The sequence below is a fragment of the Nicotiana sylvestris genome, chromosome 1 (assembly GCF_000393655.2).
Source record: "Nicotiana sylvestris chromosome 1, ASM39365v2, whole genome shotgun sequence".
In the NCBI taxonomy this organism is placed as follows: domain Eukaryota; kingdom Viridiplantae; phylum Streptophyta; class Magnoliopsida; order Solanales; family Solanaceae; genus Nicotiana; species Nicotiana sylvestris.
The window spans coordinates 141,241,488-141,265,963 of NC_091057.1; the positions used below are offsets into that span (position 1 = coordinate 141,241,488).

Genomic DNA, 24,476 nt, shown 5'->3' on the forward strand with positions numbered 1-24,476 from the left:
ACAGATGAAGGGGGACTGAAATTGGGAACTAAAATTTAGATTGATTTTGAAATTTATTTTGTTTTAGAAAGCACAAATACAGAGAGAGATACCACAAAATAGGCATATACAGACACATACACAAGAGTGAAAAACATACAGAAAAATCAGAAACCGTTTCTTCCTACTGTTGTTTGGGTTTCATTTGTTCAACCTGTTCAATCAATTCTGATTTCTTCCAAGTCTCAACTAAGTCTATTGGTTGGTTTGCATTGGTTGTTCTCCTGGACTTGGTTTGTTTTGGAACATTGTTTCTACTGCATTATTTGCTGCTGTTATTTTGTTACTGCTTGTTCCATCGGCTATAGTTGCATCTTGCACTGGGATTTGTCCTGTTGTTATCTGCTGTTACTGCTGTTGCTTCTGTTGCCATTGTTACTCTACTGACTTCTCTTCTTCTTCAATTGTAAGCATTTCCAGGTACACACTTCTGAAACCATGTTTGCTGAAAGCTTGAAGTTTGAAGTAGAAATAAAGAAATGAATGTTGTTTACTTTACAATACTTGTATTAAAAACATAGCAATAAGTTGAATGTTAGTTAGCTCGTATTTGTTTAAGTTCATTTTATCTACAATTACTCTGTATGAATTAATATACATCCTAACCGAGGTGGATTACTAGATAGTATTATTGTTAGATCAGATGTGTCGGGAGATGATATATTTGTTAGATCAGTTTATAGCTCATTAAAATATACCTTTGTGCAATAGGTACTTAATAGAAGTTTAGTCTATTTAACACTACGTGGTTATAGTTGTTAAGATGTCTGTATGACGAGGAGTGCGTGTGTGTTTAGTATATCGGCAGTCAAATCTCAGTTTCTATTCTTGTTTCCCTAACATGTAAGGCAGGATGCTTTTAATTCAACAGAAAGACTCATCATAATTCTGAATCGTTTAAACTAACTCTATCAAATTGGGTCGCGTTAGGCAGTTTATAGGATCACGTCTGAATCTCATTGGTATTAGTTTATAGTAGTCAATGCTGTTTAATCTGTTCAAAAGGTCAGTTCGAATAAAATGAGACAGACGCCTAGGGTGAGTTTAGCATGATATTTGTCTTGTATGCAATTTCTTTTGTCAAATTGAAAGCATGACCAATAAAGCACAAAATTTTTTCCATTCGCATTAGCCGTAAACTAATAATTAATAAGTTACGTTTTTAGCATGTAATTAATTAAGAGATTTTCTTTTATTTTAGAGACGAACTTAATAGGAAAATATAGTCACTGTAGGTTTATCCTTTTAAATAAAAATGAGACGAGCCTCGACAAACAAAAATGCACAAGCTGCGGGGCCCTCTAAATGTATATATTAAAATACTTAGAATTCGGGACAGGCCGTTTAGCGAATTTTACGGCCTTCCCAAAATAACAATACGCTAGTTGCTTTAGGCGCACCTTTAATAATTTAACCTTCTTAAACACGGGTGCACATTGATGTGACCCAAATCCAAATCTCAACGGAGTCAAAATGTGTCGACGACCACGGGTGCATTGATTGTGACGTGGTTCGAGATGCATTTTCACGACGTTGCAATTCTATAAAAATAAATGATAATAATAAAAGCGGTTTAAACTTAATAAAAGCACGTAAGTCACAACATGTATTTAAATCAGATATTTAGCCATTATAACAATTTAAGCGATCGTGCTAGAACCACGGGATTCGAGGGTGCCTAACACCTTCCCTCGGGTCAACAGAATTCCTTACTTAGAATTTCTGGTTCGCAGACTTCATTTGGAAAAGTCGAAAATTTCCTCGATTTGGGATTCAAGATAAACCGGTGACTTGGGACACCAAAAGCCAAACCTTTCCCAAGTGGCGACTCTGAATTAAAATAAATAATCCCATTTCGAATATTGTCACTTAAATTGGAAAAACTCCCTCGCGCATTTACCCTCCGGGCGCGCAAAAAGGAGGCGTGACAGTATTTATTTAAAATAAATAAGGTGTTAACCTTTGCTATAGGAGGTAAAAATTCCAAAAATATACTCAAATAAGTAGAAATGGAGAAGTTTATTATGGGATAGATGCTTTGAATATCTCGTCGATATAACAAGTGCAATTTCAATTTAATTAAATCTCAATCAATTATTTGAAGAAAATTGCATCTATACGTATTTCAGAAAATAAAAAAGCATTTTAAATTCTAGTTTACAGGTGAAATGAATAATCTTCAACTTTAAAAAATTATCATTCTAGTTTTTTTTGTTTTTGTTTGTGTGTGTGTGTGGGGGGGGGGGGGTAATTACCATCTTTTATCGCTTTTGCGATAAAGGGTTGCAAAGCATAACTCGAAAAGAAGAAAAAGTTGTATCCTACATGGTTATACAGGTACATTGACTTATTCCCTCTCCCCTCTATTATCTTGGTTTGTGTTGTTCTTGAACTCTTTTGGGTACAAGTATTCCATGACTTTTATATCTAAATTACGCCACAGTTCTTATTACCTTTCGTACGTTTATGATAGGAAAATAACAATTTGTTGCCACTAATATGGCATTCAATGGATCGCTTTCCTAATGACAACTCATGAACCCTTCAAACTCCTCAGGCAATTTGAGACAAATTCAAGAAGTATAGATAAGCTAATATAACGAACTTGAACAATTGATAAATCACGAGAAGACGCCCCTTCTCCAGTTCCTGTAAGGGAGATGAAAACAAGGCGACCACATTATTACATGAAATTTTCGTAAAGATGGAAGAACATCCCTTCTCCAGTTCTTTATTAGACATCTGAAATTGCAAACATAAGAATAAACGAACGAAATTTGTGCACAAGGAAACAAAAAAAACGCCTAGGGGAAGAGGCGGGGACACTTTAGCAGAAAAAAGGCTGAGGAATAATAACTCTTTGCTTTTCTGAAAGTTGACTATAGATTACCTAGGAGCTTTAATAAACAAAAACCAGAGAATGAACGAACGAAAGTTGAAGATGGGAACCTGGAAACTATCTATTTAGCTCTTTTGATAGGTTGGTATAGACACTCCTGATTCTTCTGCCAGCTTTTTGTAAGCATTTTGCAATCTCTGTGTTACAGGTCCCACTCGACCGTCACCAATTATACGTCCATCAATCTTGACAACCTGTCCATGTAAAACAATCAAGATAGCCCTCCAGTATGATAGTAAACCAGAAAGAGTAAGTTGCCTGCGAGAATATCTGATACTAAGCGACATGTCAAAAGGAAGGTGCGACTCCAGTATAGAGAACTGGAACACTTTGAGTGATGAGGATAACTGATGATAGTGAACTCTCTCTTTATCATTATCAGCAAGGTATTCTACAAGAGGTGCAATAGTGATCCAGGGATTTATTTATAACCCACACACTCAAAATAATCTACTTTGAAAGGCCAAACGTGTGTGAATTGGGATTGACACCTAATTAGAAACCAAGCCAAGGTTCCTCGGGTACCAAAAGAGACAATCTTTAGCCTCAAACATATAAATGCAATGGATAAAGGAAACAGAAGCAGTTCTGCATACTGAGTCAGCCAGATGACCTGAAAGTTGTAAATCAGTCAAAGACTTTAACATACCGGGCTAAGCTCTCCCATAGTTCCTGTTGTCCACACCTGCAAGAAGTGCAAGATTCATATTAAGAGGAAGAAAAAAAAGAAAAATGACAAGAATCATCAACAATGAAAACGAATAGGGGTGGTGATGGTGGTCGTATTTCACTAGTGACAATAAAAATGAAGATCATGACGAGAGAAGCTTCAGCTTAACACAAACATTTCTCAAGACTAAGATAGCAAGAAACAACTAAAACCAAAGAAGAGAGGGGACCTCTAAAGCAAGCAGTGTGACCGATAATACAACAGAAGAAGCATACTTGTGCTGGAATTAACTTTGCTAAAAGGGTTTCTCCAAGCACGGGCAATATATGCTCAAATTGAAGAGTTAAGAGTTGTTAAACAGCGCAGTGCAAGAATATCCTAATTGCTTCAAGTGAGAAAACAACAGAATGAAGAGAACAAGAAAGTGGGCATTTTCATGTATAATCATGGCGTGTCATAAAGCGCGAAAACTTAATTTTCCTGAAAATGCTTATATCTTTAACTCATTACTGTCAAGCGTAAGAATAAGGAAGCTTGTATTTTGAATATCAATGAATTCAAGTAAGAAATTCAAATTGAAACTAGATAAGATGAGCGTCTGAATCATAGTTCCCATGGAATGGTTAATTCCCTCATGATTCATGAATCTTACATTTGGTAAAATGGCTCCCTAGTCCCTCAACATAATATACACACAATTATCAAAGTCGAATCTAGAATAAATTTAGAAACCTCATTTAATGAATTACAAATATTAACAAAATATGACTCAATAAATGATATTATGACACTTGGCACCAGTATCATTGACTTGGAGAAGAAATGTTGGAAGCAAAACACTGGGCACAATGAAATTGTAAAAATTGTTGGTGTATATATGAAGAATAAATATTGAAATTAGTGAATTTACCCCTAAATAGATATAACCTCTTTTTACTATTTGTATATGTTGTTACGCAGGTATTTTGCACAGAGATGCACAATAAAGAGGTTTTCACCTGATTTTTATATTCAAAACCAAATATGCTATGAAACTGCAAACAAGAAAAGGGCCACAAGCTTCCTCATTATGGGGGGTGTCGTGGTTGTACAATGATAGACTATCAGTGCTACCCAAAACATTATTGCAATACTGCTGTTTTATTCAATTATAGTACAGATGCCGTAGATGCTTAAAAAAAGGTATTCAAGTTAAAGCAAAGTTTGTTAGGAATGGTTTCTCCAGACAACGGAGTAGGTTGAGTTGTGTGATGAGAAGGATGCATACACTAAATGCTCCCTAAAACTAAATTCTTCATTTGATTAATTTCTTAAGAAGTTGCCTTAGACACATTACAAGCATGATAATTCAAAAAGTGTGGAGCGAGTCTTTAAGAGAAAAGATGTTAGTTAATGCTTGCAACAAATTTCCTAGGCTCGCAAAAGAACAAACTCATAGTTAAGAGTATACACCTCATCGGCAGTGTGAAATTCTGATAAGCTAATTCGTCGCTCCTCTAAAACCAAATTTTCCTTCAGCACAAGCTCCATGACCTGAAAAATGGATTGTTGATCATCAAGCAGATAACTCTACAAATTAATTACTTCATCAAAAACTAAATGCCATGTAATTTAGACCCATGCCACTCTGGCTGCATTTGTAACAATTAATAAACACAATGGATGGTTGTCGACAAAATTATTTTTGATCCTAAAATTGAAGAGTCATCTCGAAATAAATTGGGAAAGTAATACCAAGAATCCATCACTAAGACATCTTCGTATCATAAGTTGGTCGGCAGCAAACAGAGATCATTTCCTAAACCAGTGCTTCCAAACAAAATATTATGTAATGTGGATTAACATGGTAAGATATTTTTGGCTTACTTGATGGTAGATTGAAAATTAGATTTACAGCTCAAATAGTTCAGGGGCACTGATTGTGCCAAAATCCATATTATTCTGACAGGAGAGAAACGAGATGGATTTTCAGAAAGTCATTGCTCAAATGAAAAGAAAGGGGGAAGGGGGTGGGGGTGGGGGGTGGGGGGAATTTTTTTTTTTTTTTTTTACGTAAGTTTTATTATGACTACCAAGAAAGTACTGCAAGAGTACAAAACAGGAGAAAGTCAACACTTTCTCAACATCTACGTCAAATTCATAGAGTCCAAAAAATGAAAAAGCTTCACATCTTCCATATCCCTACCCTTGCGCCAAAAGAAAAGACTCTGTAAACATCTATCTTTCATATAAGAGAGTTGCTGTGTTTTCCTCAAGCATCTTTGTTTCTTTCTAACCAAATAGTCTACATAATACATAAAGGTACTGTGTCTCAGATCTGTTTCCCCCTTCTTCTTCTTCTTTTTGTGGGGATTTTTTTTTTTTGGGGGGGGGGGGGGTGGGGGATGGCAACCATTTATAGCCTGAGTCTGGAAAAGACTGGGTTCTGCTCCAGTTTTGGACAAGAACTAACTTTGTATATGTTAAATGCACTAACATGACTGAGCACCTAAAAGAAAATAAAAAAAGTAGTTTCGCATGATAATACATGATCCATACTGTTTGTTTAAAAGGGGAGAGAGAGATGACAGAATATTGAACACAACAGAATGATTAATATCAAATGAGAAATCTTCTGAAACTTACTGTTGCTCTTGTTATACCAGGAAGGCAATAATCAGCATGAGGTGTCACCACGCGCCCTTTCTTCACTAAGAACTGCAAAGGGTAAAAATAGATTTTATCGAAGAGAGGAAATTGACAAGAAACACAAGATTTGATGGTTGGTAAAAAGCAAAAGAAATGCTCAAACCATTAAAAAGTGAACTAAATGACCATAGAATTGTATGAGAACACTTTTTGAGTTTCGTGGTTATGCCACCAAAAGCAGGAAGAAAGTACAGAAGAAAAGGAGAATCTGTCGGACAATACATGCAATGAGCTTCCCTAAAGTGTGGCTTGCCTCCTGAAGGATATAGACCGGGGAACCGCAGAGCAAAAGGAACTATAGGAGGTGAATGAGCTTACAATATTTGTAGCATTAGTTTCTGACACATAGCCATCTTTATCAAGCATGACGGCATCATCAGCCCCAGCATTATTTCCTTCTATCTGCACCAGAAGAGAGATTGAAGTCAAATACAGTCAGGAGACCATGCAATAAACCATACAGTGTGGTAGTGCGACAAAGACAAGAAACAACTGCAATTTCTAAGGTATGTCCTCCCCCCCCCCTCTTTTCCGGACTTCTCCAAACAGGAGTTGCATTAGCAGTTTCACATAGTATACAGTGATCACGATGTGAAATTGTCAACAAGTATGTCCAGCTACCAAACCAAAACAATTCTTCCACCGTCACAGTCAAAGTGACAGAACTTCACTATTGAGGTCTAAATTTTTTACTTACCATGATATTTTTGATTGACATTTAAGCATTTCATAATCTTAATTAGAGAGTGGGATAAGCATTTCATGTACTTCCAACTTTCCAACTGATCTAACAAAATTTTGCTGGATAACCAATCAATTTCACTCCAAAAGCAAATTTGCTATGATTTTTTTTTTTTTTGATGAAGTGAAATTGGTATAATTTCTTAATATAAACAACTATGCTTCAGTCACAAACAAGTTGGAGTCGGCGATATAAATCCTCACTTTTTTCTTTAAGCCCAACTCATATCATTATCATTACCAAAATAGAATAGAAGTGAAAGCGAAAAATAAAGTTAATATGTAAATATATGTAAATAATAGTAACAATAATAATAATATTAGAGTTTCCTACCAAGTCTAAAAACCTATTCCCAGTTAGGCGTCACTTATATGGATCTTTCTCTTCCATTGTGCCTATCTTTAGCTAAATCTGCATTGATTACAAGGATTTTTAGGTCTTTCGAGACAACTTTCTTCCATATGATTTTAGATCTACCATGTCCCCTTTAACACCTTCATTCACCATATTTTCATACCTACCGACCGATGTATCTGTAGGTCTAAGTAGGAAAAATAACCAAATCATCTCAAGCGACCTTCTCTCATTTTATCCTCAATGCGTGTTACTTGCACCTTCTGGTGAATGTTGTCATTTTTAATCTTATCTAATCTTGTGTGGCCCGCACACCCATCTTAGCATCCGCATCTCTGCAACACTCATTTTGTGGATATGTTGGACTTTGGTGGTCCAACATTCGCTACCATATAACATAGCCGGTCTGTAGTTGTTCTATACAACCTACCTTTCACTTTGGTAGGCATCCTTCTATCACATAATACCTCGGTAGCACTTCTCCATTTCAACCATTCGCTTTAATCTTATAAGTAACATCTTCATCTATCATTCTACTCTCTTGAAACAACGAGCCTAGATATCTAAATTATTTGTATTTTTCCACCGCAATCCTATCTAATCTCACCTCAATTTCGCTCTTCTCATACCGACTAGACTTGCAGTGCATGTACTAAGTCTTACTTCTACGGTTCTACCCATCCTAAAACCCTTATTCTCTAAGGTACTTCTCCATATCGCAAGCTATAAGTTCTTAATACGAAGTATATAAATTGAAGAAGAGGTGAGATGAGAATCTGCAAGTAGATATAAGATAAAGCACCGTCAATATAAATTTCACGATCAAAATTACGACTTGCTCAGAAACAATAGAAAGAAAAAGGGCAGCCTGGTGCATAAGATATCCTGCATTCACGCAGGGTCCGGGGAAGGGTTGCACCCTAAGGGTGTGATATAGACAACCTACCATAATGCAAGCATTAGTGGCTGCTTCCATGGCTCGAACCCGTGACCTATAGGTCACATAGAGACAACTTTACCGTTGCTCCAAGGCTCCGCTTCTCAGAAACATTAGAAAAAAAAAAAGAATATGTGAATACATAAAGTATAGATTTGCATAGCTCAAACTTAGAAGAGAAAAAGATACCTTTGCGAGAATGTTGTTAAGAAGGTTGTTATGGTGAATCTTCGAATCCAAATTCTGCAGAGTACAAAACAAGTCATCGATTTAAAACAAAAGGTACCCCAAATATAGATTTATTAGCAATGATAAAGGCTCAGAGCAATATAACTTTAATGTTTTTCCCTTAAAAGAAATAGCTCAAGCAATTATATGTCACCTTACTCAATCTTTGGCTATAAGATAGAAGCATTAGCGTAGAAAGTTATTCAACATCATTAGGTAGGAAGCATAGATCACTTAGATACCTTAACCAAGGATATGACATAATCACAAGCTGAAAACTATGTTACTTGGACTCTCCAAAATGCTGCCCCACCCATGTCCGGTCCTCCAAAAATGCACTAATTTTGGAGGATCCGACACTCACCCGGCGGCATTTTTGAAGAGTCCGAGCAATATAGGCTGAGATTACAATCCTTGAACAACATCATCTTTTGGGGTTCTGGACATGGTTGGGAAGGAAGCACATTGAATCAGGGCATCTTTTTGCAGTAACACATCGTCATCCTTGGACATAATATCAAGTTTGTTCTGAAGGTACTATAGAACATGGTATTGCTAAAGCTAATAGGGCATGATTTTTAAAATTGGGCTCACGTCTTGGACGAACAGGTACCCACAAGATGGTGGTGAAGTTCAGATAAACTAAAAACAGAGGAGAATAACACAATGTCAGATTTTCTCCCTTTTCTTTTTTTTTTCCTTAATGCTAGCTGAAGTTTCTCAGGAGACCTCAACATGATAATGCTTTATGATGGTTATCTCGACTGTAGCAGACAAAAAGTCACATTGTCACTTACCATTTTAAGACATGATCACTATTAACTAATCACAGTACCATTAAACCAGGTTACCCGACCGATGAGCGGATAAGCTACTAACTCCATTAGAGAAAACAGGAAGCACAAAAACAGGCTAATTCTAAATTATAAGAAATAAACTGATGGCAAAAATTGTCTCAGTGGACATTTGCACTTAAAGATGCTACTGAGTAGAAATCTGATTTGGTTATTACATAAGAACCAGCTACTTTAACTAATTAAGCATGGAAGGTGAAAAGTAGAAATTTTTAAATCTGGGGTGATATACGGCATATAATCAAATTGCAATAATTTGATACTGGGTTTAATGAAAATGAACTCGAGTCTTTTCCTAAAGTTTCAGGGTTAAACTCTCCCCCTCCCTGCAGCAAAAAACAAAGGATTGTGGGAATGCTGAGTTATCAACAAAACCACAACTTGCCTCAAAAGATGCTCTGGTCAATTGTATAAAAGTCTTTAGATGAATGGAAATTGATTTAGATATATGGGTATAAAGGAAATGAATTTAATTAAATAAGTAAAGAGGATGCATGGAAATAACATAACAATCTCATGAAACTCAACTGGAAGCAATATCTTACATTTGGTGAATTACGACGAGTGGTTGCCGTCACGAGCGTTATGCCCTTTTCATTGTCATAGACTGGAGGTTTCCATTCAGCAAGAACTTCAAAAGAGGGTTTAATAAAAATATGAGAAAGAAGGATGGATTAGAGTTTAGCTACACCAGCAAAATACAGAAAGCAGAATTTAGTAATTTGATCTTTTTCCTGTTACTTCTTATTGACAAGAAAGGAAAAATCAAGGAGGCAAATGTACACTGGTTTGGAGGAAAAACTATTCCAAGTTCTAGACAATTCCATACTTAAAAAGAAAAAGAAAATACTTTAGCTACAAAATACATGAAGGTAAATGCATATCATCAATTGTAAGATAAAGGACTTGGCACACAACAGAACAATATTATGACTAACTGTAATGAACAAGACTACACAGAAAATATACTTCACAAAAAGAACACAGTTTTTTAGTCTGCCTTAAAATGAGTTTACCATGATATTTGACTAAGTTCAGGCAACTATAACTTAGATACATAAAATCTTAAACAAGTATAGTATATAATAAAACGATTTTCATTCTTACAAGACAATAGTGTAGGCTGAACCCTGACATTGTTCATGCAGAGGAAGAACGAGAGAGTTTAAAAGCAGGCATTCAAACTATAAAAATATAAATAAAAGGCATCTTACCAATTAAAGTACACCCATATCGATTGAATGCAGGGCTCATTCCTGAGGTTACCTAATGATAAGAACACGAAAAAATATAAGGTGAGAGTGAAAAGAGAACTAGATAAAAAACATAAATGCGATTAGAAGTCCAGTTAGGTTTAATCAGATTTCAAAAATTACTACTGAGTACAAGAATAAATAGATTAATAGCAATTCTTAAGATTACCTTTTTACCACGTGTCAAAGTTAGACGGATATGTGCATTACCAAACATTCCATTTGTTAAAACAGTCTTGAAAATAGCTTCTTTGACCTGCATATTCTTGCATGAAGTCACAAGTTGTACAACTACTAGATTTCGTAAAGTAGAAATCAAAATCTCAGAGGACCTAGACCCAGAGCCAAACAGGGAATTGCCACAGCATTTTTACCTCTTCACGAGTTGGTACGTTGCTGAAAGCTAGTGCTTTTGCAGAGTCGAACAACCTGAGAAAAGAAAACTAAAATGTAAAGTTGAGTGACGGATGGAGTTTAGAGTTGCCAAATATTCATGCATAGCCCAATGAAGCTGTTTTTCTTTTTTCTTTTTTTTTGGGGGGGTGGGGGTGGGGGTGGGGGGAAGCTGTTATGCATCACACATATACCACAGCAAGCTGGATTTACAAAGAGCAAGACAAAGTGTTTCATAGGCAAGGCTCATTTTTCTGATTCGGATGAAAAAACAAACTGATTCCTTTTACTACATCTTCATTGATTAAGCATATTTCATCTCATATGCTGGTGGCAGAATAGGTCACTACATTGACAAATCTTACCCTTATGACTTGTTATCTCATTTGCATAATTTGCCCTATCTGGTGTATTTGCTTTATACATTAAGACGTGCTTTGACAAATCTGATTCTCAAGGTATGCAGTGCATTATCTTTGGAGCTACTCATTCACAGAGAGCTTGTCCATGCTTCATCTTCTTTAGACATTTGATGCAATTTCCTTCAATGCTTCCCCCCATAAATAATGTCCATGTAAAACCATCCAAGCCTTAGATTTTCGCTCTATATTTTACAACACCACTTCTGAGCCATTGGAATGGTCGCTACAATAGTTAGACTATGAAAAAGAAGAAAACTTCGGTCATGTCACCACCTGGCCATAGGCGAAAGCTACTTAAGTCAACCACATTGTAGAGGTTTGAGATATATGAGGAAAATAATAAAAGGAAAAAGAGAATAAATAGATAACTTAATGATAATGGTTACGCCTATTTAATATACACTAGCTTTAGTGTACGTGCGTTGCACGTGTTTTTTGCGTCTATTAAAAAAGTGAATTAAATTGAGAATAAAAATGAATTATGTGCAATAGCAATTGACGTCGAGATAAATACAATATTTATTTAAATTGAAAAATAAATGTTACATTGGCGAAATAGTTGAATGCAAAGTTATTGGGTATCTTCTGAACTTGCAAAGATTAAAAATTTATGTAGGTTAATTATATAACTTTTGTACATACATACATACATATATATACTCCCTCCGTTCCAATTTATGTGAACCTATTTCCTTTTTGGTCCGTTCCAAAAAGAATGACCCTTTTCTATTGAAAATAATTTAGCTTAAACTTCCAATTCTACCCTTAATGAGAAGCTTTTATAACCACACAAATACTCTGGACCCATTTTTGACTTGTTTAGGACCACTAATTCTAAAAGTCTTTATTTTTTCTTAAACTCCGTTGCCCAGTCAAACAGGTTCACATAAATTGGAACGGAGGGAGTATATATACATATATATATATATGGGGGGGGGGGATTTAGGCGATCCGGGTCTGGGGGCCCGGGCCCACGCGGAAGGGGTAGAGTAAAAATTACATCTGACCTAATATCTCTTTATAGACGATGTTCTTGGAGTAGAAAATACTACTCCAAGTATTAAGTATTATATATATTATAATATGTGTGATTATCCTTAGTCAAGTGTTCTAAACTATATGCTTTTTTGGATTTAGTTAAGGTTGTTCGAATGAGTGAATAAATTATGATAAATTTTCTTCTCTCTCATTAATTAGTACTTTTATCTCCCTCTTCAAATTTGATTTTCCTTCTCTACTATATTTATTTTATTTCTATGCTTTTAATGATTTAAGGCATGTTTAATGAATATTATTTTCTTTTCTTTTCTTCACCTTCTAGGCTCCTTAAAATTTTAGATTTTAATAAACTTTAGTGGCTTAGAGTGAAAATATTCTTCAGACATGCTCATCCACATATATTCAAGCCTTTTCAAATTATTTAATTATTTGCTCTCAAAATGTGACAAGTGGTACGTAATACCTATAAAAAGTGACAATTAGACCATATAAAATTCTCTCTGTCTAAAATAATTGTCCGCACTACAAAAAGTTATAAAATATAATTTAATACCCCTAAAATAAAGTTTATGACAGGCTATAACATATAGTAATACACTATTGTTAATAAAAGTTGCCACAATTGGTTTCATATTTACTGGAGTAATTTTTTTCAGAATTAATTTTATACTTGACGGACAACCTCTCTTAATTCGTATGTAAGTTAATTAAAAACTAATATCTATCTAAATATTAAAAAAAGTAATACAAGATATTCTCAAAAATATACTTCATGATTAAGTGTTTAATTCTAAGATAAATGTTTTGAAGAAAAGCTTTCATTACTATTCCTAACATTTTAAAAACTTAATCGTGACAGTCATACAATTTAAACAAAGAAAAAATTTATAGAAGTAAAATCTTACTTAATTTTAAATTCCTAAACATTAGGAGTTTTTACATATTTCAAATAAGGAAGGATTTAATAAACAAAATTTAGTTGATTTTAAAGTCTTACATGTTAGGAAAATAATTAAAATATAATTATAATTTTGTCCAATGTGAAATCTATTTTTAAGGGTAAAAAAGGCGAACGACATTTTGCTAAGGGCCTTCATGCTTTTAATATAGTATAGATGAGATAAATCCACATCCTATATCTAACTAATTGGGATGTAATTTAAAACTATTTGCTGTAGCTTACCTATCTAAATGCTCCTCAAGCTTAAATAGCTTCCCACTGTACACTCGAAGCCCCTCCCATACTGCATCACCACCTTGGACAACTGAATCAAACACTGAAACCTAGAAAATGCAAAGCAGTGATCAGAAATTTAGAGCTAGTTGAGCAGGAGAGCAGAAAGAAGAGAAAATTTTCAAATATCATCAGTAAACTTCGTTACAATTTTACCTTGGCAGTCTCACGGGGCACAATCTCATCACCAACCCATGCAAGCAGCTTTTCATTAGCAGGAACAGGAAGACTGGGATGAGGTAAAGTTGAGTTCAGGATATAAGAAGATCGTCTTGTGTGACGCTTAAGCATGTTGTAAAAGGGTAGGCTTTGCTCCAGCAAATCATACAATGATGTTGGAAATGGCTGAAAAGTTTTAGAAGGAAAAGAATATAAGCAAATGTCTTTCATGGGATACTCCAATATTTAGATATTCTTCATAATTTATTAAGAAGGTTGTAGGGAAGAAGATAGCTGTGAACAACATTCGAGACGATTGAGAATAAGTAACATGTTCAACTTTCATGTGATTAATTTTGCAAAAAGACACATCATGTCACACTGCACATGGAAAAACAGCAGATAATTGGCAGGCATGGGACGTGAAAGAGACTTTGGCTAAATAGTTTACCCCATTTCAAATTCACTCAGCGCTAATAGATATCTGGCAGTCAAAAGTATGAGCCAAGGGCTAGTAATGCCAGTAAAAAATCACATGGCAATAATACTTGGTCGTACAAACTGAAGTAAAGAGGCGAGTGTCCCTCTTCTTCACATAGTAACCTAATAGACTAAAGATAATCTATACTATATTAAAAGCACGAAGGCCTTTAGCGAAATGTCGTTCCCCTTTTTTACCCCTTTAAAATAGAACTTATATTAAACAAAATCGTCATTTACCTAATTTCCTAATATTTAGGAGCTTGAAACTAAATAAAATTTGACTACTAAGTTTTTCTTTATTTGGGTATAAAAAATCCTAATATTTAGAAATTTAAAATCAAGAAAAATTTAACTTATATAAATATATTCCTTATTTGGATTTAAGTGAATTACTATTAACTTATCATTATGAGTATGCTTCTTCCTATAAAAGTTAACTCTCTCACGTAACATTACATATACTTATTTTCTTTCTAAATATGATTATATGTTTCAAGACACAAGCTAACCTAATTAAAACTTAAAAATCTAATCATTCCAGCAACTTTATTACGTGTGTTGCATAAGCACATCATGTCAAGCAATATGAGACGTAAATGAGAATAATAAGTGGAAAATAGCAATTGATATTAAAGTAAGTGCAATATCTGTTTAAATGATTAAAATAAATATTTACTATATATAAAGTTTGAATACTTTGGGAGTATAAAATAACTCTTCAATTCTAGAATAACGCTAACAAAATAACAAAAATATTTAGATACCTAATAACCTAAAAATTTATGGAGTAATTTATATGAAGTCAATTATTATCATAGAGTTTAAGTTTCGATACTCATTAAAAAATTAAATTATTCCTTCAACAAATAAATCTATATTAACCAGTTATATTAAAATGTAAATTTTATCTAATTTTTAAAACTTTAAATTCAACTAATTAAGTGTTATTATAATTTTAATAAAATATAATTTAATGATCTATATTTGCATTAGTTCTTTTTGATAGACGGGTAAAATATATCTATTTGTCAATATATGTGTATATACATTCTATTTAAAAGTACGAAATTGTAATACGAAATGTTGATAGATTTTCTTACCCTTCATAAATGCTTTTCATGTGGGACAAATCAAAATTACAATTAATAATTAATTTATGGCATAACTGAAATTAAGGATTTTGACGACTTTTACGTGGCGGAACATTTTCCTTCATTAAATTAGTTAAATAAAATCAACAATCATCAGCTTCATAGTTTTACAGTTTTTTCATTAATTTTTATTATATAACTCAAATACGAATTTTAAAATAGCGTTATGTGATTTTTTTAGAAATCTCGTATTCCTTGAGTCGAGGTTCACGCGCAACGCGCGTATCCTGAGACTAGTTTTTAAAATGTCACTATAATACCTGTTCGATCATTACAAAATATGCATAACCATGCAATAGAAATTAACCAAAGATCTGTGACCATATACCGTAGGGTATTTCTTTGCTGGAGCAAAACCTGTTGACTTATGCACACTTTTATACCACCATGGTGCCCATATGCCATCAAATGATTTTGGCCCAGCTTCCCACCTGAAAACACAAAGTCACGTTGGCTTCTTCTTTTTTTTTTCTTTTTTCTTTTTTTTGTAAATATACTTAAAAGTCATCAAAATTTTAAACTACCATCTTCATTCTAAAGAAACACATGAGACAGAGGGGAGGGAAGTCTGTCCATGTGGTAGGTTCCGCCACGAATACCAGGGGATATGCCATTTCCAAATAAGAGTCACCAAAAATTACCAGGGGATATGCCTTTTCCAAATAAAAGATGTAATTCCAACCACAGATACATGTGGTAGGATGGGGCAACGTTTGGCTTCCCGGTCCCCCATTTGCCATGCCCTGCATATTTCTTCTTCGTCGCCCAACTCAAATGGTTTCTTCATATCTTCTGCTGACTTAATGTTCTCTTTCTTTCTTTTTCCTTTTTAAGGAACTTCCATCTTTCTTCTAATGTCTCGCCCCAACAAACTAGCACGTCTATTTTTCACATAGTGTTCATAAAAGATCAGCATTCAAGAATCAATTAAAACATTAAAACTAGCCATGATATGGCAGTGTAATATGATTGGATACTATAAACTATTTTCATGACAAGTAACACCATCATGACCAAAAAGACCGTGCCTCCTTGAGAAGCTTCCCTGCGGCCTGCACTCACATCTCCCTGGAGATTTATTCCCCTCCCCTTGCACAGCACATCTCCACTTTCATCTACACAAGCCTGGGTAGGGTTCAAATCTCAGAAAAGATTAAAAAAAGCACCAGGTGATTTTTTCCCATTTAGCCAGAGCCTGGTGGGTAGAGCCCCCCGGTACGTTTGCTAGTGGGATGTAGCAGGTACCCGTTGAATAGTCAAGGTGCGCCCAAGCTGACCTTAATACCATCATTTTCAGGAGGAAAAAGGCTGGGCAGGATTGTCACCCGCATTCTCCTCTATATTGCAATCTCTATCTAACTGAGATGCCTGCAGAAACCAAGAGCGAGCAGCAAATGTATTCTTCCCTTTCCATATAATTTGCCAGTGTTTACATTACCACAAGAACCGCCTCTTGAACTCCTTTTAACCTACTCTTGGCTCTTTGGGAGAAGGCTGAGTGTGTGGGTTAAAATGTATGCAAAGAACCCTCAATCCATTATCAGCATGGGTTGGTCAAATGGTAGGGGCAAATATAGCCAGGTTTGGAGTATTCTAAGGAGAAGTTAGTTGTGGCCTGTGGGAGCTGGAAGGCCATGTATGAATAAAGGGGAGGAAGCAAATGCTTTTCAAAGTATGAGATTGGGGTATGCCAATATCTATGGGACCCACAGACAGAAAGCAGCATGACAATATGAGTAGTGGTTGTTGGCTATATGAATCTGCATTTCCATTGTGGTGGAAAAATAACCTGCTACAGCTCCAGCAAGATGAATATCTTTTTTTTGTCAATAAGGTAATAACTCCAGAGAGAAGATTATCTAAATAGTTGATGTTGTTTAACTCCAGAGAGATGAGTTTTCTTATAAGGTAACATAATTTCAATAATTGAAAATTTTCCGCATACAAAATGTATACCAAAAAGTAGAGAATCTACTCAAATATCAACTGACGCAAATTTTGCTTACCCGAGCATTGAATCTTGAAATGGAATGTCAAGGTCTTCACAAAGGCCACGGAGGGCAGCCTGCAGAAAGACAATTGGCAGAAAGCTTCTTAAAAATGTTCACTTGTGTGACTTAATAAGCACCCAAACAAGTAATCAAGGCACTCAGATGTGTGATCATTCCTCATGTAAAAACTTGCGGAAGGTACTTCTACTCTCTTTTCTTTTTCCTACTCTCTTTCAGTTGGCATAACAGGCCACCACGTTTAAAACACAGATGATTTACCTTGTGAAAGGCGTGAACCAGGGGAAGTGGCGAAAAAAATTGGACTAGATAAAGAAGACTGACCATTGGCTAACTGCAGAACTCTGCAGTACAAACTTTTAAAAATGAGGTCTTAACATTGCTTCAATAGCAATTGACCAACTAGTCATAATTGGTGGAGGCGCTAATCCTGCCCTACACAGTTCAAATAAATCAAGTTTCACACAAAAGGCTCACACAGCAAAACCAAATGAGAGCAGAGAGGTAAATTAGACCTAAGCTTACTATAATTGAAAAAAAAATTGTAAGCTGTGTTTAACCATATAGCTGGATATTTTAGATTCACAACAGTTCCTTTCCTCTTTTTGCATTACTCCAATAGCGTTCTTGTTCACAAATACCTATATATCTACACACAGAAGGGACTACCAATGAATGCAGTGGTAAATGACTGAGCAGCCACAATGAAGTTGTGACTAGAGCCCTAATGAGCAGCCCTCTATAAACGTTCTCAAAACATGTATGAAAATATCCAGCTGGCAATTTTGTAAGTCAGTTCAAAGCAATAATCAGTTATTACATGTTACAGCAAGACTAATGTAGCTGTGATTAAAACCTTCTTACTGGGTATCACTGGCCAAAGGACCATGTTTTTCTAGTATCTAACTTTGTCAACAATCCCAATTAGGATGAGAAGAATCGATAACCATATTTTCATAAACCAACAACAAAAAGAGATTATAATAATGCTACTGGGACAACAAACCTCAGGATTTTCTTGAATATCTGCAGCATCAATAACTGGTGGGGGCTTTCCTAATTCAGATAGCTCGCTGTATATGGAGACCAGCTCTGCCAACCCCAGCTCAAGAAAGGATGGAGGCACAACCTTATCAAAAGATGGCTACCAGCATAGCATATGAAAGGTAAATTAGTCAAAGCAAAAATAAAACTTTTACAGGACATAGAAAAAGAAAAATAATTAAATGAAAGAAAACAGAGATATAAGATGAGCGATGTTCACAAAGTTAATAGAATTTTCTGCTAGTGATGCATCAATGTTGGGATTTTGCAATAATTTGATTATTCTAGTTCAGCAAGAATAAAACAAAATAACAGAGATTGAGTAAATTAGGAACTTATAGCCAACCATAGGCAACAAGACTTGAACTCAAATTTACCAAGATATCAAGGGGATTCCTTATCAGGATGAAGTGCTTTCCTCTCTTCATCAATTCATTTGTCAAACCTGGCACACGTTGTTTGGCTATATGCTGCAAGAAGGAATAAGGAATAGTGAGAGAGTTTTAATAATAATCAAACTATAAATATCTATTGCCAAAAACTGACTGTTAATGTTAAGAAAGGAAAGAGAATGATTTTCTGCGTCTATAATGTATAATAAAGCTGCCCAAATCCGGCGTCTCCTTTTACAGGATAGATGTATAAATTAAACTTCTTTCCCTTTCTAGCCAATGAATTATGGGGAAAGACTGCACTAAACTATTAACCTGCCCGAGGTGTCTACGGCACTACCAAACCCATTAACCTGTACAAGGTGTCTACAGCAATATGTAGTGTTCGAAACTTATCAAAGGCCAAAGCCTTGAAACTCAGTGTTTCACCCACAGTGTTAAATGCTTGGCTTCAGTTGTCTAGACAATTTTTGGGTCTTCATCTTATTCATCAGAAAGCTCGAACCAAGTTTGTCAAGTAATAGAAAAAGATCCTACATAACTATTAACTACTCCGTACAGTACATCTGGCATAAGGATGGCTTTTACCTTATCAAAAAAATAATAATAGCAAAGAACTCAAGTCTTACACAAAGCCAACAATTTCCTAGCATTGGATCATATCGGTAATTAGGAACAGTGTTATTTCATGCCTCTTCCGACTACTCTTTGATGAGAAATCACAAAAAGATGAAGTTTTGGAAGAATAAGAACCAGCACTGAGTGAGGAATACAAATATCAAAGCTGGCTTGAATACCCTTCCGGCTTAACACTCAGTCGCTAAGTCTCAATCATACAAATCATATGTTGCCTAAGTTGTCACAAACATAATTTGGGGTTTAGCAGCAAGCAGATCCGAAATTGGATTTATCCACTTTAGATGAGAGGTTTGAATACGCATTTCCACTGTTTTTCTACAAGTAAATCAAATCCATCATGATGTGTCTTGTCTTATGATATAGAATTAGAAGAATGTGAATATGAATGAAACTCAAAAGGGAAAAAGAACGATACAATCTAACAAGGAGAGACAAAGAACAAACGATAACTTCTAGCGCAATCATAACTTTATTCTTACATACAGCTATGGGCTGCTTGATTACCTTACAATAGCGGTACTTCTTTACTCCGGCACCAAAGATGACCTCCTTCACCACTTTATTTCCATCGTTTTCCTGCTTATTTCATATAAAAGTTACTCAAAGCCAAGATATAGAGAACTTATTGCCATATATTATGTAACCATATTGAGAAAAACCAACATTGCAATACTTGGAATAACAAATTGCAACTTTGCTCTGAATAATAATGATACTGGAAAAGGATAGAAATCATGAATGTGGTAATCATCTTACATACCATTTTGGACATAAGTTCTTCCTTGTAAGGTCTATCCGCTCCAGTGACCCGCAGAAAATTTGCATAGAGTGGTTCATCAAGAACTTCGATATCATTTCTCTGTAACACAAGAAGACACTCTTATGTCAAAAGGATCACGGATAACAAATCCATCAAAACTATGCTAGCTAATCAAGCAAAGATATGAGTGTCGAGACAAGTTTAGACTTCTTAAGTCTTAACCATCAGTTTCAAGCACATAGAAGGCGGAGTTACTTTGACATTCTATATTTTACTAAATATTTACCAATTCAATAGGAGTATTAATAATGTTGGAAAAGGCACCATTTACCTTCACAGAAAATTGGGATTAGAAAACAGACGTTCCAAAGAGTAATTATTTTCTTTTGCAGCGTTATGTGACTAGCAAAAGAAACTTCTTTTTAATAACGGTGATGGTGTCTAGGCCAGCTTGCGTCCACCTTGACTTTTTCACCAGGACTACCTCCCACCAATATAGGTATCGGGTAACTCTGTCTACCAAGGCTTACACAAATGAGAATAAATCACCTAATGCTTTTTTTTTTGGGGGGGGTGGGGTGGGGGGAGGGTCTCTGCTGCAATTATTGAACCCAGTTCCCCAAGGTTCCCAGTTCCTGACCACTAGGTCACACCAGAAAACAAACTTTCCGAGCCCCATTCCTCATCATCCTCCTTTTGAAGGGAATTGATAGGATCATTATAGCAAGACTGATTAACACAAAGTATTTATATGAATTATCATACTGTTAGAGAAAGTCAACCAATTCAAGAAATACAACAATCCCATTATTTAAACCACTGCAAAATTTGCAAGAACAGACATTTATTTAAGAACCAAAAGATACTCCTAACCTGGGCAAAAGAGTACATGAGGCTGGTACTTAGAGACCTGGGTGCAGACCATGAATGTATCACCTCAATTTCTTCTCCCATTTTTCCAAGAATTACACAACTTGCTTTTCGATTGTGTCTTTAAAAAGATACTAGTACTACTACTATCAGTTCAGTTTTCTTGGGTTTAGCAGCAAAAAACATAAGTACACATGTTGCTGAAGAGGACAAGAATGTGATTAAACGATAATGACAAATTGTATTACTCCATCTCCTTGCACAAAAAAGAACAAAGAAAAAGTTGACGTCGAACTCCAATTATTTATGCTTCATAATTACTTAAGAAGCTTGAAGGGGTTTGGTATTTGAGAAATCGTCAATGCATAGTCCTTGTCGGCAATTTTTGAAATTTGGCATAGGAGGACTGGAGGAGGTTATAATTAACCTATAAAAAAATACTCTAATAACTAGATTCTTGATTAATTTAAGAGAGAAATATATACACGGCTTCTTAAGTTATTATATAGACTACACTTTCCTCCTTTCAAGTTTCAAAATGTTGAAGAATAAAATGAATCCCCGTTATTTCAAAATACAAAATTTGCACTCCTAATCTACTCAACGAGTCATTTTTATTTATTAATTGTGTGAAAATTCTTTAAACATTAGGTTATTTAAAATCAATTGAGTGTAAATGCAGACAATAAATATGAAACTACAAAAGTGTATGCTCTGTGGTATTAATGTATCTGAGCTTTTCCCTAAATAATAAGTATAAATTTTATTATCATCCTTGTTCTTTTCCTTTCTATTCTTCTCATGTTTCTCTGTGTAATAAAGAAATTATAAAATAATAATATTTGTATAATGATGTCAAAAACTTTGGGACGTTGAACTAAGATATTCTTAATTGAGGTAGGAATAGTAGTCCATTACTCAGAATCCAGTTGGACTAGTAGTTTGCTAATGCACAAGAAATAATAGACAATGTTGCTTACTGCTTAGCCACGAGTTTCACTTTAATATCCAGCTAGTATTGGTACTCGCGCGATGCGCGGACACAAATTATGTCGGGTTGTGATTTTGATTATTTGAATTATGTATAAATAACTTTAAAATATAAACCTTCCAGATAAAATTTATTGATAATCATTAGATATTAATTAAGAAGCAAGACATGAAACCATTTCGCAAATCTCATAGTGGATAACCTGTTTTCTTTTTCTATATTTATATAATCCAATAGGTTAATTTTAGTACTTGAATTTCGTTTCGTTATCAATATTAAAAATTACTAACTATGTCATGTGGTGATTTGTCTCGTTTGAACATATTAAATTATATTATTTTAATAAAATTTTCAGTATTAGTTTATTTTTTATCTCAAGCTTTAATAAGACTTATTCTTTTAAATTTTACACAATTTTTTTTGTTCTTTGCTTATAATTATTATATTATTTATTATTTAATATTATTATACTTTCATGTGATTTTTTCGGCTTACTAATTGACTTTATATTTTGCTTATTATCCTTTTAATAATTATAATATATTTTTTATTCTTGAAATTTAATATATTTTACGCTTTTATCCTCTTACTCAAATCTATTTTACTATTTAAATCTATCAATAATATTTTTGAAAATAATTCAATTATTTACTTTATTTTATTTTAAATTAATTTAAAGTATAAATATTCTCACATTGTATCTATTTTTTTCTTTATACATTCTCTTCCTTAGTAAGACATTTTTAATTAGTATTTTACCTGTAATCAAAATAATATCATATTTGACTTTAAGTTGTAACTTTGATTAGTATAAAATATTAATATATAAGTTCTTTGATTATTATATTCCAAATCTATTAAGTTTTCTTATATTTATTTTTTGTATTACATACAATAGAAAAAAATTCTCTTTTGGTTTCAACACACAAAAATTTGACTTTTAATTTTAGTTAATAAAATTACTTATATTAGATATTTATTTTATATTTTTAAATTTTAATTCTATATCTAGCAAGACTTTAATTTTTGGTGCCACTTTATTTAGTATTATTATCCATTACTATCCTTTAATATAATATAGATAATCCAGAAATTTTTTAATCTTAAAATAAATATCTATTTTATTTTTAAAAGATTTCTTGAATTCTTAAGTTATTTAAATTTATCAATAGTATTTTTAATTATTTTATTTCACTTTATTTTATTTTCTAAACCAATTCTTAGGATAAATATTCTCACGCTATTTCTAATTTATTTTAAATATTTTTAAGTTCTTATTTTATCTGTTAGACATAAGTTGCGTGGTATTATCCACAATATGATATTTCTTATCATAATAGATAAATAACAACTTTCTCTTCTCAAATTTAAATAAGTTTTATCATTTTCTTTATGATGAAAGATTTGATTAAGTTCTCTATATTTATTCCTTATTTTTGCTATTCTATTGTTCAATAAATAATATTATTACATTGTTATGTAGCTTTCATTAGCTTGTTTAATTTAGTATCTATTTCTACCACTCTTATTTTAGTATTAATCATAAAAGTTAATTTCTTATTTGTTTGAACACATTATATCTGATGATAATGTTTTCATTATCATTTTATTTCTCTATGTACTATTTCTAAAAATAATAAAATTATGAAATGAAAGAAAAGAAAACAGATCAAGCGGTTAGTGAATAATTATATTTGGAAAGCTATCAAAATTTATTTACTATAAGAATGTGAGTCAATTTTAATTGATTTCTATCATAAATTAAATTTGATCAAATCTAATTTGTTTTAATCCTTATTAAATTTGTCTAAAAATCTATTTAGATTATGTCTTAAAAATGTTAAGTGACATTTTCTGAATATGCCCCTTGGCTTAATGTAATGTCTCACTACCTTCCATTTAATATAATATATATAGAAGATACAAATATTTAAGTTTTTTCTTATCTTATAAATAATTGTATACTTTATGTAAGATCTTATTTTACTGCTTTAATATTTTAATTTTTGAAGTCAATAAATCTTTAATAGCATAAGTAAATTTTAGTTTTATTTTATATTTTAACTTACTTCAAAGTATAAATAGTCATAGGTTATCTCAATTTACGTTTTTATATATTTTTTATTTTTTCCAATTATAGTTTTTTAATTAATTTTTTACCTCCATATTTCTAGGTAATTTAGAAGAAAATCTATGAGTGAATTAATATATATATATATATATATATATATTAGGAAGAAACAACTCCCCAATTTAAATTGTTAAT

General features: G+C 33.6%; 1 protein-coding gene across 2 annotated transcripts; it reads right to left on the reverse strand.

The window, feature by feature from the left end:
* Positions 1-2,342: 2,342 nt before the first annotated feature.
* LOC104240766 (branched-chain-amino-acid aminotransferase-like protein 1) lies at positions 2,343-21,532 on the reverse strand. Of its 2 annotated transcripts, none has more exons than XM_009795651.2 (20): positions 21,223-21,532; positions 20,350-20,448; positions 20,094-20,165; positions 18,936-19,028; positions 18,521-18,658; positions 17,512-17,570; positions 15,834-15,936; positions 13,869-14,057; positions 13,662-13,762; positions 11,039-11,093; positions 10,834-10,920; positions 10,626-10,677; positions 9,957-10,042; positions 8,519-8,572; positions 6,615-6,698; positions 6,234-6,305; positions 5,061-5,141; positions 3,588-3,623; positions 2,989-3,132; positions 2,343-2,688 (listed from the first exon to the last, which is right to left on the reverse strand). In XM_009795651.2, the coding sequence occupies exons 1-19, from the start codon at positions 21,301-21,303 to the stop codon at positions 3,004-3,006; spliced, it is 1,671 nt and encodes a 556-aa protein (XP_009793953.1). In that variant the 5' UTR covers positions 21,304-21,532; the 3' UTR covers positions 2,343-2,688; positions 2,989-3,003. The 2 variants fall into 2 exon arrangements, with proteins under 2 accessions (XP_009793953.1, XP_009793954.1); XM_009795652.2 differs by having other exon boundaries at positions 2,459-2,781.
* Between the last annotated feature and the right edge of the window lie 2,944 nt (positions 21,533-24,476).

Bases quoted from the DNA above. Each gene is read 5' to 3' on its own strand.
- LOC104240766 (XM_009795651.2), bottom strand. From the start codon at position 21,303: ATGGGAGAAGAAATTGAGGTGATACATTCATGGTCTGCACCCAGGTCT. The intron at 17,571-18,520 runs GTTTGTTGTCCC...GTCTTTCTGCAG, and splicing joins ATATTCAAGAAAATCCTGAG to GCTGCCCTCCGTGGCCTTTG. The intron at 14,058-15,833 runs GTATATGGTCAC...AAAACTTTTCAG, and splicing joins CAGCAAAGAAATACCCTACG to CCATTTCCAACATCATTGTA.